The 17775-nt window shown below is 38.7% G+C and overlaps 1 protein-coding gene across 1 annotated transcript; it reads right to left on the bottom strand.

Annotated features, from left to right (window-relative positions):
* Positions 1–2702: 2702 nt before the first annotated feature.
* Positions 2703–9998, bottom strand: ndl (serine protease nudel). Its single transcript, XM_088039767.1, has 18 exons — positions 9788–9998; positions 9366–9739; positions 8608–9329; positions 8340–8557; positions 8008–8296; positions 7260–7960; positions 6938–7213; positions 6558–6891; positions 6351–6517; positions 5754–5867; positions 5126–5606; positions 4888–5073; positions 4704–4836; positions 4506–4653; positions 4269–4457; positions 3310–3544; positions 3092–3196; positions 2703–3031 (listed from the first exon to the last, which is right to left on the bottom strand). Exons 1-18 carry the CDS (start codon positions 9996–9998, stop codon positions 2725–2727), a joined length of 5190 nt encoding a protein of 1729 aa, XP_087895893.1. The 3' UTR covers positions 2703–2724.
* Between the last annotated feature and the right edge of the window lie 7777 nt (positions 9999–17775).

Below are 17775 nucleotides of genomic sequence, written 5' to 3'. Positions count from 1 at the left end.
TAGGACGTGCAGGTATTTTCAGTCTGATTGAATTTCAAATTGTGGCGGTTTTAACAAAACTTTAACGAAGCTAGTGAGAAAAAACGGGGCATGTTCGTGCAGTGAATAAAAATTTCGCGATAAAAATGATTGATTCTGTTAATTTTAGAATAAACTGTCAAATAGAAAGTGTTTATAATATTGATCGGCCCGCATTCAGGGCACCACTAACATCATTACCTATCTTCAAAACAAATGCATCATAATTTTGTTCCTATTCTGTATTTTGTTTCCTATTTTTTAAGAAAGCTCGACTTGTGGGAAGTCGAATTAAAAAGTCATCACAATGCTTCGTTATTTAATTTATTTAATACTCTACTAATAATAGTGATCAGGGTTTTTAATGAAGCTAATGACACGAATTTCTAGTAGTAAAACGAAATTACTGAGCTGTAAACTGTAAAACCCCCACGTCTATGCTGCAAGGCGCATTTTAAATACCAGCGGTAATTCTTTTGTGATAAATTAATAATGGCAAACTACCTATTAATAAACGATTTTATTATTTTGTTGTATCATCTAGATGAAAATGTTAATTCTTTTAAGGAGCAAAGGTAAGCGAGTATTGACCGCATTACTTTATTTTATCTTTAACAATCAAAGTAATTGTTCTAGTTTCTATCGATCATTTGCTCTTGTGCCAAGGATATTTTATTGACCACTGAGAATTTACAATATAGCGAAGGTCGGAAATTATTGCACAACTAATTTGTATCTGGGTACAACGAAAGTTAGGTGAGTAACTGGTATAAATCATAAAATTTATTTGTTTATGAACTAATCAATAATTATTGTTCTTATTTAGATCGTATATTTTAAATGCCAAATATTATTATCATTAATGAAATGAATAATTTAATAGATATTCAGCCTTTCAACTGATTAACGATCTTACTTATTTCAAGTTGCAATGAAAAGTAGATTTCAATGCAGATCAAAACGTATTATATAAAACCAAAACAACCCAAAGCGTAGATTTCTTGTTGTTTGTTATCGTTATTTGAATAACTTTGAAATGGAAGAAAATGAGCAAAATGGATATCGGATATCAATAATTGTTGCTTGAAGCAGAAGTTTTGTTCAGACGAAAGAAAGTCTTAACAAGAATTACAAAGAAAATTATTATTGCATTAACCGCACTTGCCGGATTTCAAGTTCTGAAAATTTAGTTTTTTTTAGAATTATTATAAACGGATATAACATTCACGCTTTAATTGTACCTCTGTAGATAGGCGGGTAAGAAAATTCTATGGAAGGGCAGGTAGGAATGAACAGGTTTACCCTTTATATCTTTTACTCGTCAAAAAATGACACAACAAACTTGGAAACTACTCATAAAAAATCTAGTTTTTACCACTAAAGAATTTATAAGCGTTTTGATTCTTAGGTTAGATAAAAATCCAACGAGAAGAACTTAATTTTGAACTAAAAATCAAAGCTGAACCATATCATTCATTTTTCCAACGGTAAGTACACTTATGGCTCAAGAAAGTCCAATTTTATTGCCATATAAAATAGTTATGTACGTTCTTCCTGTAGCGGACGTTCAAACTGCAATGAGCTGCGTTTTAATTGAGTTCGATCTAGTTCATATACTGATGCGAATCATTTCCTTTCAACCCGTTTTAAAAAGTGCAGTAAACTGGCGTTATGACGTGTTCGGTTTTTCAACTATTAAATATTGGAGACCGGAATAAAAATGGGATCTGGTTTAAAAATTCGCAACAAATTTTTCCTGATAAACGTGGAATTGTATACTTGTGTCGTAAGTTTCGGTACAGACTAATTCATAAAGAAAAAATTAACCACAAACTAATTATAGTCGGATTGATAAAATCAAAATAGATTCTGTTTGGTTTATCCGATAGTGGGTGAAACCGAGCTTGAAATCGACAAATAATTTTGTTGTTGAATCCGGAAATTAAAAGCGCACCAGAAGGTAAAGAAATAGGTGTCCTTCTGGGAAGAACGGCGCACCTGTAACACTTTACAACCTGACCTCTTGGAGGGTGGAATATTTAAATAGTTTTACAGCATAATCTCTTTTGTGAAACCTGACGTCTGTTATCACTTATTAACACCTGCAGTTATCTACGTGCCTGTACATTAACTTTACTCATTTCTCGACCTGGAAGAGGACCTGCAGGGCAATAAAAACAACAGTACTACCGTAATTTCTCGAACTCTTCTTTTTTAATTGATTAAAATTTACCACTTTTTTCACTGGATGAATCTGAGAAATTCTGCACGTGTGAGAAAAAAAGCAGAGTTCGAAATTATCTGTGCCGAAGAGCGTGGTTAATACGTCCATGATGGGCCAATTTTGCGACATATAGTATAAACGTCGACGGTCCTCCTTGACCAACATCTTGGAGAGATTGAGGGAACCGGTAAAAGACGTGGTGTAGAGAGAGAGTATACTTCTTGCAGAACACACAGCAACATTCCTGGCCCTGGTCGCTCAACGGTTTCTCAGGTCGATGGCCGCCCAATACTCCAAGCACTGACTAAATCGGTGTGTAAATAACCCGCGTTCATAAATGCTAATCGACATGCTCACCTGTAATGCCAAAATGTAGGCAAAGGTGACCTATGTATGTGGGTAAGAATTTAAGACAAAACCCATTCTACACGGTAATAAATTTTATTAAATTAATCTAACACAAGATGAGTGCGTGAGAATGCTTACATGCATTCTATAAACAATTTATGGCACTCAGTATCTTCAGTAAATTTCACGTAAGCTTCATTTCCTGTTCTGATGCGTAATCTGAGTCCACTTTCTTTACCTCGAATCCACACATCATCAAATCGGTCAATGATGGGTTTCTTCGCGGTGTCATTGCCGAGTTTGGTCAGCGCTCTAGCGCTAATCCCTTCGAAACCCAACCGTAGGCAGATTGCCTCCAATTCGCTCGTGGTATGGTTTCGTGAGAAACAACCGGAATGCCAAATGCCCGCGGTGGATTTTAATACCTCCCCTCTATTGATGCTACGGAGTAATTACCAAAGATGAATACAAACGATAAAACAAGCTCTGTAGTTGCGTTACCTCCCTAATGTGGTCCTCAATGAATAACAGCGACTTTCATCTTCGCCGTTGGGACAATCTTGGAATCCGTCACACACCATCTCTTGTGAAATGCACAGATCCGTTCTGAAACACGCGTTTTTTAACTAACACATGAAGATAACTCGAACGCCGCGAGGAAATGCCTCACGGTTTATTAAAGCACTATCATTTAGAGTAAGAGAGATTATTGGACTTACTCGCCACAGGTCATGTTTGTTGGAAACAAGCAATTGCAGTTTTTTTCATCGCTACGATCCCAGCAGTTCACGGATCCGTCGCAAATTTTCTCAGGATAAACGGTTTCTAGATACGTTCTGCATGAACACACTTCCGGTTCATCGTAATTGTCCTTGCAGTCATTAATCGTGTCACAGAAGGATGATTTAGGAATGCATAAGCCGTTCGGACACTTGAATTCCATCGGCGTGCAAACTAAAATATTTACGTAAAAAATCTAATGAACGGTTGCGTAAATTCGATTCACAGGAAAATAAAATTAATTATACAGGGATGTAACGGCAGCCTCTAGACGCCATTGGCATTATTGGCAATTTTTAAATTAATAGCTACTAAAGCACACCTAATAATTACTCAAATTAGTTGATTAGTCGGAATATTGAAACATCTGGCCGGATACTAAAAAGTGTACTTTCTCAATGCTTTAAAATGTTTAGGAAAAATGCAGACAATAACTTCAAGTTGTTTCAATTTCAGTCAATGACTTTGAAGGTATTTATGGAGGAATAAAAGGTAGAGAATAATCAGTTTTCATTCAGTGAAGCTAACAATTAGTCTTTCAGAATTGTATGGTCACAGTTTATTTTGTGTCGTGTGTATAGAAAATCCTGTTAATTACACACTTAATGAGTGTTTTCAATTTTGTGATGACTACTGATCATAACTTTAATCGTCGTTTCGTAATACAATAAAGAAACCTTCCCAAAGCTAATTTTCAGTTATGACAAAAGTCCTGAATCTAAAATCCTTAAGAAAATCTTAGAAATTCTGAGTTATAGAAAAAATTAAACTGCTTCTTTCAATTTTAAAAAATAAGTCATGATTTCTTAAATTTGATCATCTTACCGCACTCTAGCGACAGCAACGCAACTGTTAACTGCCACCACAAAGCTCTCTGCGCAACTTCTGCAAGACTTACACGATCGCTTCGTACAATTCGCCGTGAGATGGCACTCCTCCTTCTTGCTTGAACACAAATTCAAATCTTCGTCTTCGCCATTTCGACAGTCCGACACCCCGTCACAGACTTGCTTATCTTTTAGGCATTCACCTAAGGTACATCTAAAACCATGACATTCTGGAGGCGCGAGTTCTTTTAGATTAGCACCTACAACCATTGCATGAGTTATCAAATCTGACCCCATTACCAACGCACCCATCGCTTGTAAAACTTTCTTGTGATTTATAACTGGAAATTCATGCAGGGAAAAGTTGCAAGGAGTTATTTTGTCATACGTTGCAGCTGTGTACCAACCGTCTCTAGAGTTGCATGTGATGATTCCGCTCCAGGGTTCTTTGATCGACTAAAGTATTGTTATTTAAGTTTCAATTAGGTGTTGGAGGTATTTTTTACCTGACAATCGTTGACTGTGACTTCTTCGAAGCAGCGAAAACCAACACTACAGTTTTTAGGTTGTAAGACAACCATTTGGCTCTTTTTATCCTGGAAACCTATAGAAACGCATTGTTCGTTAATGAAGCGAGACCTAGGAAAAAGTTGCGGTTAAATAATCCATTGCTTGATGAACAAAACATACTTCGTGGTTATCATCGCCGGCTTAATGTATCTGCTAAAGTGGATTTTTTGTGGCGTCTGTAAGACAATCGCGTCGTTTTCTTCGATAAACGCGAGACCATCGATCAAAATTACTTGCTCATGAGGTCCTTCCACGTCCAAATGAGCTTTGCCTTTGCCAAGAAGCACAGTGATATAGGCGTCTACTCTGCATAAATTTAAAGTTCCCAATTGTCTTTTTCTTGTAAAACAATACTCACTGTTCTTGTAGACATGTTTTTACTGTAATGATCCAATGTGGATTGAGGACTATTCCAGTACATCTGAATTTTCCGTTGAAATAAATCACCGCGCTCCAAGGAGAAGTGTAAAGTTCCACTTGGTTGGTAACGTTATCTTGATGGCGTTTACCTACGTTGTCGGCTAAAGACATATTCAAACATCTGACAAACAGGCCGCCACAAAGTGGGTGCTCTTCTAATGAGGAATGCTTTTGCTCGAAACCATCGATTGTGACGTTCACTGGCTTATCTGGCAACGATAATTCATGGAAAACTGTGTAGTCTTCAAAGCCTAACAAATTACAAACATTTGCGGCGATGGATGCTTCGTTGTCGACGGATGCGTTGGTGCAGAGTGGTCTCCAGACGCCGAAACGATTGATTGTAATTATACCTTTTATGCTCTGCTTCGGACGTAAATCACTGTCGAACACTAATGTCCTGCCATCCGTAAGGGCAACTGCAAAGATAAATCCCAACGAAAATTATTTATTTTCGACAGCGATTTCCTAGCTACTTATTATACCAGGAACATGCTGTATCATTAACGAAAAGGTAAATGAAAAAGCTTTTGTGTAATCTTTTAAAATGTAATGGAATGACTCACCGCAATCCCATTCATCTTCGGCGTTAATGCAGTCTGTTCTTCCATCACAACGGCTCTCTGAGGGTATACACTTTTGGCTGATGCGGCAAAAATACTCTTTTGCGGAACATTTCACTAAAACCGATTCATTTTAATTTCATCCTTAAAAATTCTATTACGCCAAACTAAAATTAAACATCTTGAAAGTTTTCTATCATATCATTCCAATTTTCTTCCACACTAACTTGTTCGATTTGAATCTACAATTTTCTACTTAAGGAAATGTACTTGATATCGATATGTTAGATTCCTGGTTTATAGCTTCCTGTACTTGATAAATTTATTACTAGCCTTATCGCATTTCTTAATTGCTATTAGAGTCTGAGCATTCCGTAAAGTTTATTCATCACGAAAAATTTTATCTTCCGTGTGTTCGAGCTCATGGAAATAGAAATTTCAGCTTCCACAGCTACGAAATTTTACATTTTTCTAGAGATCCGCTTTCTCTTAACTAACATCACCTCACGGGAATTGTGTAAATCGATTACCAATCGAATAAGAAAAAAACATTTTTATTTTTTACTGTAGAATTAAATTAATAAATTTAAGAGCACTTACTGCAATCGGCTTCATCCGACGTATCCTTACAATCAGTAACGCCGTCACAAATCGCTTCTTTGTGAAGTCTTTCTAGATAGTCCACGCACAAGCAGTCCTCATCAGTGCCATCTTCGCAATTTACTATTTTATCGCATTTTTGGTGAAACGGGATTATCTGAAATAGACTTAAAACCGAGTAGAAATCCTCTTAAAAGGATAACTTACTTTGTGCATTCGAAATGCGTCCCTGTCTGGTTGTTCCTGGGTGTAACTCTCTTCCGTTCAACGCCATTTTCCTGTATTATTGTGGCATTATTTTCATTGCTTTTCGAAGAGTCCTCTTCAGAAGATTCATCCAGGAGTCTCAACACGCGCGGTTGTCCAACTATTGGCGACCGAAAGCTGTGTTCGCTATTTTCCCAACAGTTAACTTCATCGTCGCCAAACAAACAGTCGACAATTTTATCACAATGTCTCTTCTTGGGAATGCACCTCTGAGTACCTTTACAAACGTAGCCTGGACACTTTTGGAGAGGAAACCGTCCGGTTGTTTTTCCACCTGCAAGAAAGTGTCAACGACGCGAATATCTCCTTCATTTACTGACTTATATTCTCGTTGATCCACCCTATATATTTACTGACTTTGGTGTAAACTCCCGGCTCGTCGGGACGTGCACACCCTTCACCATGACTCACAACCCCTGCAAGGTACCATTGGCTATGTCTTTTAGGGTTTTGACACATTAGAGGTCCTCCACTGTCTCCCTGACAAGCATCGCGACCACCTTCCATAAGTCCAGCGCAAATTTCGTCCCCTTCTTGGTCTTCTTTGTGTTTACAATGTCCCAAAATCGGTACCTCAACTTCTCGTAAGTGGTCAGCTGCCAAAAAATGTTAGATGAAGACTTAGGTCTTGAAGTCACTCACGATCTGTTCCATGTTCGACTGTGGCGCCCCAACCGACTGTCACGCACACAGTGTTTGCTTTAGGACCACGAAGGAAGTCTTCGCCGGCTGTTGCTTCAGATGGTAAACAAATGGGTCTCACGTACCGATTGAAACGGACAGGTTTCGATAGTCGGATTAGCGCAATATCGTTTTTTAGTGTCTTTTTACTGTAGTTTTCGTGAGGAATAGCGATGGTGGCCCAACGAGTTTGTTCCATTGGCGAATATGAAAATCGCCTTAAAATCCCAGCTTGAACTTCGTAATAATAGAACCAAAATCTGTCTACACAATGGGCGGCAGTAAGCACCCATAACTCGTTTATTAAGACACCTCCACAGTGGAAAACTCCGTTCTTGTAAATCGCAACGATCCACGGCCAAGATGTTGGTTGGCTCGGTTTTCCACCGACAATTCTGGAATCTCCGAGAATGTTTGAAATACCAACAACAGGGCGGTTTCGCAAATTTGTCAGAAAGGTCTCAGCGCTGGTATCCACTTCGCTCGCCCTAAAAGGGTTAGTTATTTTAAGTCTGAGGCCACAATACAGAGGAGGGCATTCGACAAAAGTTGCTTTGTTTCTTAAACAAGTGTTGGCTAGTGCCACTCCTTGGTTTGGAGTAAAATCAAGAAAAGGCCCCGGATAGTTATCGTTACTTGGGACCAATTGAGTGATGGGAATCCTGAAAAAATACCGTTAATTTAAATTTAGAATAAAGAGAACGTGTACATATCATTAGGTCCAGCTTCAGTTCTGCAGACTTCTAGAGCAAAGGAATCAACACCAAAACACGTGGGGTACCAAATCCCTTTGTAATTTCGATGAAGAAAACCAGCAGCGTAAGAAATTTTGTGCTTGGGATGGTGCCCTAGATGGTCAACAAGAAGAGAACAGTCCTCTTCGTCTTTTCCAGTGATTTCACACTGTTTGATACCATCACATTTTTGGGACAGTGGAACACAAGTACCACGTTGGAATCTCGACCAGTCGTCACAACTGATTTCGTCAACATCACAGTCTGTAAAAACACTTAATAAAAGAAAACTGTAAAATTTCATTACCAAAACAATCGTCTTCGTCTTCACCGTTGGGACAATCCAAATAGCCGTCGCACCATCGCAATTCTCCCACTCGATTTTTGCAAGAGCAATCAGTCTCGTCACTGGCGTCACCACAGTTGACTTCGTTATCACAAATTTGCCGGTTATGAATGCACTTTGAGCCGTCACTGCAGCCTCGAGTACCAAAAGGACAATCTAAAGCTTCTCTCGTTTTGTTACTGTAATGATATTTTTAATAGTTAAGATTCCAAGCGGAGTCTCTTTAAACCTGTTTCTTTGAGCAGACATTGATGCAACCATGTCGTGCAGAGTAAAAGCTTCCGACATTCGCCTTATTTCTACTCCCGGTAAGTCAGCCACATTATTCGTAGGATTAGAAACTGGTTTACATAGATAATATTGTCCTCCAGCTCCCGCAACTTGAATAGAATTTTTATTATTAGCTTGGGCACCGTAGCCTTGATAGTGCATCGGTGGGGCTGAGTAAACAGGAGGATTTATGACGTAAAGTGGTTGTTGCAATTGTTGTGGATAACCAGGATAACCAAAAACAGGATTTGGGTTAAAACCAGGAGCAGCGTTGTAAGGTGGTACAAACGGGGAAGAAACGGGATAAAAGCAAGGGCTGACTTGTCTAGTTTGGCTTTCAGTGCGTTCTTCTTCTGTAGGTTTCATTTCAAAGTCATTTCCTTGGCTAATTCTTGAACTGCTTCTTAATTTTATGTCGGTGTCGTTTAGAGAGATTTGAATTTTTCCTGATTCAGCAGTGAGGTTTGTGATGTTGGCTATTTTAGTTGATGCATTGATAGCCATACAACCACTGTCTAAACAATTTTCTGATGGTGGAGGCGACGTTTCAGAAGAAACACTTGGTTCAAAATATGCAGTTTCCGGGCTCTGTGCAGCCAACGTGGGATCAAAATCCGCACTTTTTCCTTCCATTTGATACTCTTGGGGTTCCTGAAAATAGTGAGAAGCCTCCGTTGGATACTGCTCTTGATTTTGTTGCCAATAGTAATTATCCACGTTCCCATTCTCGTAATAACCATCATTTTCTGGTTGCTCTTCATAATTTCTGGGATACTCCGGATATTCATAAGCACTCGCTTGATAATAGTCTGGGGAGATCATTTGATTTTCGTAGGCGTAATCAAAATTATATTCTTGCCGCTTTGACCGTTTATTCGCTCTTAATTCGTACTCTAGAAAAAGTTTCAACACTTTCTCAACAGTGCACTTCTCGGTATCAAAATTGGACTCAAAAAAGATGTAACAACAATTTTCTAAAGACTTCGAGGCTTTACAAGCAGTAACTTTATCCTTGTTACTTAATAATATTTTGAAAGTGGTTTCTTTTATGTGGGTTGCTTCATTACGCGCGTTGACACTTTTATAATAACCTGCAATTTTAATTTTTAGAATGATGAAGTTGTATAAATTTTGCTGACCTCGATGCACCAATAAAATTAAAATGGTAGCACACAATCCCAGGAGAATAAATAATCCGATTCCAATCAACACCGATTTTATGATGTTATAAACTTTAAATTTATCGACAATTTCAGTTTTTGGGTCTGCAACTTTGAGATGTAATTCAGAAGATAAAAGTTGGCACTTACCGTTAGAATAGTCGTTTTTATTTAATTCGATGGTGGTCATGTTTTCTGGTTCAATGAAAGGTTGGGGAGGTTTTTCCGAAAGTTGCACTTGAACCGGCATTTTAAATATTTTTCACTCGCACATTTTATTCGTGAACTGAACGATAGTTGTGAGTAAGTCAAGAATCAGCAAATTGATAAAAACGCTTTCGTGTTATTTTCACGTGCTCGTCATGGCACGTCACTAGAGAAATTTGTTTTTTAATTATAATTTGTGTGAAGCAAAATCTTGAAATAAATTCTAATTGAAATTGAAAAAAATAAATGCGTGTGTGGCGTCGCAGTTGCGGAGTATTTTTAATGGAAATGTTTTGTTGAATGTTGATAAATTATTCCATTCGATTCCAGCGGCGGTTGTGACTGACGTTCTTCGATTATGTCAGTATTTTACTAGCATTTCAAAGATTGATAATTTCAGTTTGTGTTTATAAGTTCAATTTTTGAAACGTTAAAGACGTTATTAGTTTAACATCTTGCGCCGTGCACATTTCTATAGAAGGGGATGAAATAGGGTTGATGACTTGCGTTGAAAGATATTAAGAAATGTGCGAAAGGTTAAAGTGTGTTGAATGAGGGCTCATATTTTCGCATGCTCTTAAATGGCGTTATCGAAAAGTGATTAGGACGGGGTTATCAACGAGGCAATAAGTGTTCTCTCATCCGGTCTCGTAAATTATTTGCGCCCTGGGGACGGCGCAATCTTGCGGAATCCGAGAGCAAGGCCAAGCTGACCGCTAACCGTCCCAGCTTTACCACTAACCGCCCTGGGATTGTGAGTGGATTAATTGCGGACCACTGGGAGCATTTAGGGCGGCCGCGACAATAGAGCCAGATATAAACTAGGAAGGAATTACACCGCCGTTGTGGTCGTCAACACCTATATAAGGAAAATCCCTCCGGTGACATAAAACATGTTAATGGCATGGTCGGGATAGAGCATTATCATTATCGGAAAAACGCTCCTGAACAAATTAATTATGAGAAGGGCGCGAAGACCGTCATTTTTCTCGCGTCGAGCGTTTTTCCTCGACATCAAAGTTAATATCGAGCCTGTTTGATTTTGGCAGGGATAGATTCTTTATCAATTTAATCTCGATTATCAAGTCCCGCGCCGCCCTTGTCTCGAGGAGTCGGATGATAAACGACGTACTCATAGTAATTGCCTCCTAAGTTATGGCTCATGGCGTGTATGAAATATGGTATCGCTCCGCACGCAATTACTGAGGGGTTATTTATCTTCGCGAGAGAGACATCGAGAGCTCCTGGGGCCCCTGGTGCAACTTTAAGCGGTCGCTTCCTCATTCATGGTCTCTTTATCGCGTCGGCCCGTGGCGCTCCTGCTCTCCACCCTGATAAACGATCTAGCAACTAGCTGCCGGACAATGCGGAATTTGTTTGGAGGAGTTTATCATGTAAGCATCCCGAGCTCGCCACTGATAATACCGCACCGACCTGATTTATCACCACAAACTACGATCCTTTCGCAAGCTTGGATTAGAGTGCCTGCGACTACGGCGCTCCTGCTTACGCTCGATGTTATGCAGGATGCTCTTGAACCGAGCACTGGAACAACGTTCGGGAACTCTGCCCACAATTTATCTTTAAACACAAGCTATTATGGAAATTTTATTTCCTCCGCCATTATATTTGCTAAGTTCCTTAAATCGCTCTAAGTCACCTTACTGCCTTTAAAGGTATTTGCAGGATACACTCTGCTTAAAAACTAACCATTATTCTATTACATGAAAACAAATTTAAAAGCTCAAATTGTGCTTAGCAGTTTTTCTTATTGACCATCCCAAGTGTTTTATTTGGGTTTCATTGTTCAGACGGAAAACCAATTCCGTGTCTTTGTAACACAGTTTCCATAATTTCATTTTTTCCTCTCCGCTTTGCAAAGCAGGAGAGTGATTGCGGAACGTTTGCTACCGCAACAAATCCGCGATGAAATTTTCCAGGGCATTACTGCGTCTTGTTATTTCATGGTTTTGCATTAAATCAAATGTGTCATAAGCACACGGTGAAAAAGGAAAACTGTAAACACACAAAGCGTTTGGGACTAGACGTGGTTTTCATATTACCTCAAAGCTTGATAAAAAGAGGGCGTTGATTGGTTCATTTTTACCTCACATGCAAAGCTCGGGACGACGTAAAGCTTGAAAGGCAGTAAATAAGCAAGTTTTCGACAAGCTGACTGGATTTACGTCTGCATGTGGCGTCGACATGGATGCTTTGAACTTTTTATACACAATATTTCGCTTTGACTACATATTTTCCGGTTGTCACGAATCCAGCCTTGTGTGTTTCAACACGTGTCAGGTAATTTTTTCTCCCTCTAATAATTACAGAGCCTTACCCAAAGCCGCGATTTTTTCCTGATGTTTTTTCATAAAACAGTCTTTTGCTTGTGAGCAATTCACGCTACATCAAAGTTATGTACACCGACCGAGCTTTTTAGGGGAGACCTTATGGTGTTATCGACAGGAATACAACGAGGGAAGCAGCAAGCTTTGACGTTTCCCCACTGGAAAAGTAATCCGATTTTGCTTATGGAAAAATAATTTTAATGTGCTTTTCAATTAAGGTTCCGTTTGAGCTTTTTAATGAATTTCAGATTAGCTGCTGACTTTTTATTATTGACTTCGGGTTTATGTTCCCACCACAGAAGAATCGATCATTCTTCAATTTTTAGCTCACTGCTGTACTGCTATAGACACTACCACATGAAAACTCTTTCATCTACAGCGAAAAACTGCGACTACTAGAAAGCAGATCTTGTTTATCTACAGAATCATTGCAAATTTGTCTCTTCTTTCGTATGTGTTTCAAATTTCTCAACTTTTTCTAGGCTCCTGAAATTTTAATTTCTCCGAAGTCTTAATCTCCGTCTAAATATTTTTGTTGTAAATCGAATTCCGTCGATATCTCGCTTATTTTCTCAACAAACTTAAATTAATTTTGCTTATTGTATGCAGAATTTTAAGCAAAATCCAAAATATATGCTATTTTTAACGTCTTTTCACAAAGTTTCGAAGACTAAAATATTCAGTGCTCAATATCTCCGAAATTACGACAGATAGAAAGATGAGGTCTGCGCCATCGTTTTTCTCGCGCTTTTTTTTTATGAACATTTTTAAATTTTTGTTCCTTTAACCACTACTCGCAAAATATTTGACCTATCAATCTGAGATTTGACCAGTTGATAGTTGATAGAAGTATTTAACATTGTTTTTGTCCCAAAAAAGCTTCTTAAAAATCACCCCAAAAAGACCACCTGAACACTTATTTTGATCAATACCTCGATTATTTCTGCTAGCAAACTCAAGTTGTTGGTACTCATTTAACGCAAAATCTCACGCAGAATCCAAAGCTGTGCGAATTTTTAACGTACGTCAATAAATAACCGAATAGAAGCGTTTGCAATTTTGGGTTGTTACCAGAGGGCAAAAATTTTGAAGGTCTGGAATATTTAGTCTTCGAGATATCTGGAACTACGACCGTTAAAAAGATAAGGTTTGCACCATCGTTTTTCTCGCATTTTCTTTAAGAATCCGGTCTTGTAAGTTAGGTTTCTGTTTCTGCGTCTTTTATGGTGTTATCACTGAAATATGAGGCTTATTGGCTCGAGGGCCAATTTTTATGTTTTATTTTCAATGTTACTGTTAACTTTCAAACAAAATCCCTTTAATCATTTATCATCTTGCGAAGAGAAGTGCAACAACACGTGTAAAAGCGCCTCCTTCCATCACTTTCTTGTTATTAGATTAGCATATTTCGATGCGAATGTGCGCATTCATTATAACAACTCTGCACCATCTCCGCGACCAAAGGATAATGAATTAAATTAATGGGCTCGCAAAACGGCTCCCCTCGACTCCCAACGCATTAAGTACACGAGAATGGGACAACATACTAAAATACGAGCCAGTTAAGAGAATAAAGAAGAGCCGGGAGAATATACTACTAGTTTTATGGGCGTTCGGTGACATGTATTAGCGCTTTACCTGACGACTGAACACGCTACGTTATGGCTCTATAAAACATAAAATCGCTTTATTTGTTAATTAATTTCCTTTCTTATTGAAGGCTATTTTATTTGCAGTGTTTTGCATTTTATCAACATGCGAGTACGTGTGGCGGCGGATCTTATGCTTATTTGCAATAATCAACTTGTGCAATTAAGACCACCTAACTTGGAATGGTATTTCAATTTCTCAGCAAATTTAGCGCGTTATGGGCCAAACTAATCGGAATGTAATTGCAAAAAAATTTGCTGCCATTTTCCTTCATTCGTTCTACATAGATCAGGAAGCTATTCGATGTAATTAGAACCGCAATAAAAGTTGGAAGAAGAGTTTTAATTTTAATGTAGGCAGTAAATTTTTATTAAAATAAGTTTTCCTCGTAACTGACTGCTCTATAATGTGCGAATTCCGAGTGCAAACCTCATATTTCCCCATCGCGATAATAAATGTCTTTGCCTAGTGCACTTGGTGCGGAAAAACATTTTTGTATCCGGCGAAAGAGAAGGCAATTTTAATTTATTTAGCGATAAGAAAGTTCCATGTCATCAGTTTTCGCAGCAGAAGAGATGCAGGAGTGTTTGCAACGCATTTCCAGATATAATGGCGACGATAAGAGCGAGAAAATGTGACTGTTTTAAAATTTAAGTGTAATAGGTTTACTCGGCGAGAGATAATATAAAAAGTATCATAACTTCTCCCGGTTAAACAACCGCTTCTAATTTTAAAATGGCGAAGCACAGTATTTAGCACATAAAGAGTAATTTTGGAAGCGTTGATAAGGCGAAACGGCTGCAATAACCGAGCGGATAGTGGCAGGGCTTGCTTAAACGTCCCCCTGTATACTTCAAGTTGATGGTTAACATAAGATAAGAACGCCATCTCCTGGTGTGATGACAAATCGGCCCAGTTTTGGATTTGCGTCCCGCCACAATCAGCACACCAGACGACACCGATATTACAAGAACCGCCGCCACCCCTAAAAGACAAATGATCAGCAATATCCGGCTGAGGCGGTGCAAAGATGAAGCTCATAACTCCTAACACCTTCATTTCTCATGAAGGTTTCCGCAGCATCCGTCATCAGGCAGGAGGAACGACCTACCTTTCCTAAAAAGATTTCGCCTTTTTTCGGATTTATCAAAATATCACGAGTGTTAAATTTAGAGGACGCTGACTGATGGGTGATTTGATTCGCCTGGCAGCCGTCAGAATTACAGAATTAATCCTGCAAAGCCTGACGTTCTAAATTAAATTTAAATTAATAAAATCGCAGTATTGATTGTCCTGTTGTTCTATTTTTTCGTGTTATAGAAAAAGGATCTATGCAAAATTGAGTGGGCTAGTCGGGGAGTATGAATCAGGGCAAGGATGAGGCAAAAACATGGCGTATTATCATTTGTAGCGTGCAATTAAAATTAATTCAGTGATTAAGCAGCGACACGAGACGGTTTGGGAGCGCGCCCGGGATGTCAAGAGTGATTTACCTGCTCTCTCCCGGGACTCGCCGCGCTACGTATTAATGAGCTGGCAATGGGCCGTCACGGACTAATTAAAGCCGCGGTAATTGAGTGGCCGATGTCAGCGAGCGGGTTAACCCTCTCCCTAAACCTCCATGATTAGTAGCTTTTGCTGCAGAGACCAGTTTAGATCTAAAATTCATGTCGACAGGAGCTCCTACAAACCACAATTAGAAGAGTGCAGCTGTTGAATTTTTTTTCTAAAAAAAGCCAACACTTTAGCACTCCAATTACAATATCAAATTGTGCCAAGTTGAACCGGAATTGAGCTTTGAAGCCTCGCAATTTAATCGCGGATGATTTCGTTCCTGGGTTATAAAACGGTTTCTGTCTCAGCTTAGTAAGTCACTCTATTCAATGACGTCTTTTTAATGTGGCGCGACGTATTTTAAACGGGCACCAGACGCCGTCAGATTATTTCGTGACAAGCCATAAGAGGAATTATTCATTTAGTGTTATAATATAGCGGTTGCTGTGATAAAAAGAAATAATAAATTGTGACAGCGTCGCTGGAAAGAACAAGGGAGGATGCTGAGCTCGCTTGTCAACCGACGACGGTGCTTTGTTTTCTTTAGGAGGGCCACTGAGCTGTCCTTTTTAGTCCTAGCCACGTTTCGCATAAGAGATTCTGTAAACAAATTAAACTTAGTTGCTATCACGGGGCTCCATACAATCCGATTTCTTTTTTTCACCAAGTTCGCTGACACCACAACCTGAGTGGAAATAATGAAGAAGTCCTCAACTGCATCATTATTAAAATGGTCGTGTATTTTCCCCAAGTGAAATTTTGTGACAGCGGTAGATTGAATTTCCACTAATAAATTATTGAAATTCTGGAATCAAAGGACAAAGAGTTGTCCAATCAGGACGACATTAAAAGGACACACAGACCAGTTATTAATTATGCGGACGTCAAAGTTCCCTTTGCTATTTCAAATTAGAGGCCTTAAGGGGTGTGACTGTTACTGACAACTGTTTGATCAAAATACATTTTTAAATTAAAGCTGGATATTATTAACTCATTAGAACTGCGAAAACGTGTAAAAGTCAGTGAAAACATCCAAAGACCATCAGGCACTTTGCCCTGAAATTTATAGGGCGCGCTAAAAGAAATAAGATCCTTATAGCATCAAGAATAATGTAGATAAAATGGGTTTTAAAGTAGCTGTATATTTGACAGTGACGTGTGACATGATAACATTAAACGGCGTGTTTTATCTTTTGTCTTCGGTTTCAATTCGCAATGTAAATTTTAAGGAGACTCGTCTTAAATACGCTTCAAAATAATATTTCATTAGCGCGGTAATTGAGTTACAGTTACGTCCAAAATTATTGGTGTAATAAATAGAATAAATGTTATTTTGCTACGGAAATCCACAGACTAATATTTGTACAATAGGTGAAAACAAACATTGAATAACAGGCAATAATGGCCGTAAAATTGGCATCGACTCATCGTAGTTTAATGAAACTGGTCGTAATAGAGAAATTCAGAAACATTTTAATTGAAACGGTTTTTTGCGGAATGATGTTTGTTTTGCAACAGTTATAGGATTGGATAAACGAGTGACGTCGTATTTCAAGTTAAGGCACTTATCAAAGGCAAGCTGCCTGGAATAATTCACATCTTCGTCGGTAAGACCGTCATGGAAAAGTGGATTGAAGTCATTCAACACCTCAAAGTGCTCAGTTTACAATGCGACTATTGATAGCGAGCCCCGGCCAAAGTGCCATATCGGGGGAGCAGAGTGTTGTGTGAAATGGAATTTGAAATTTTGGAGACCCCAGAGTGATGTAAAAATACACTTCCAGGAGGGTAAAAACGTCGTTTTCTTTTTATTGCATTACTGAAAATATACTGAAGGTGACAAGTACTGCAATGAAGTTACGTGTTATGGAATTTTATATCCATTTTTATATCCGCGAAAGTGGGATTAAAATTTCTTGATGGTGACACTGTAATTTAAATATATCAGGTTTTATGCTGGAAGGTATTTTCTCTTATTAATACAAGGTAAAATTAACTCTTCATGTTTCAACAAAGACGAACGAAACAATATGAATGAAGACGTTTTGTGGAGTTATTAGGGGAAACTTTCAAGGTGTCGTTACTGATTGGCGGCTAGGGATGTCTTGAATCGATCACAGGATAATCCAGAAGGGCTCTGAGTTATGTGTTTACAGTACGTTCAGCAGGCAGCTGGGATTTCGGAGATTTCGCTAACGGTCACTTGAC

Source organism: Gnatocerus cornutus, chromosome 6 (genome assembly GCF_029298725.1).
Source record: "Gnatocerus cornutus isolate USDA-ARS CGAHR chromosome 6, icGnaCorn1.1, whole genome shotgun sequence".
Classification (NCBI taxonomy): Eukaryota; Metazoa; Arthropoda; class Insecta; order Coleoptera; family Tenebrionidae; genus Gnatocerus; species Gnatocerus cornutus.
Note: the sequence above shows the minus strand (reverse complement) of the source record. Positions and strands in the feature narration are given on the sequence as shown.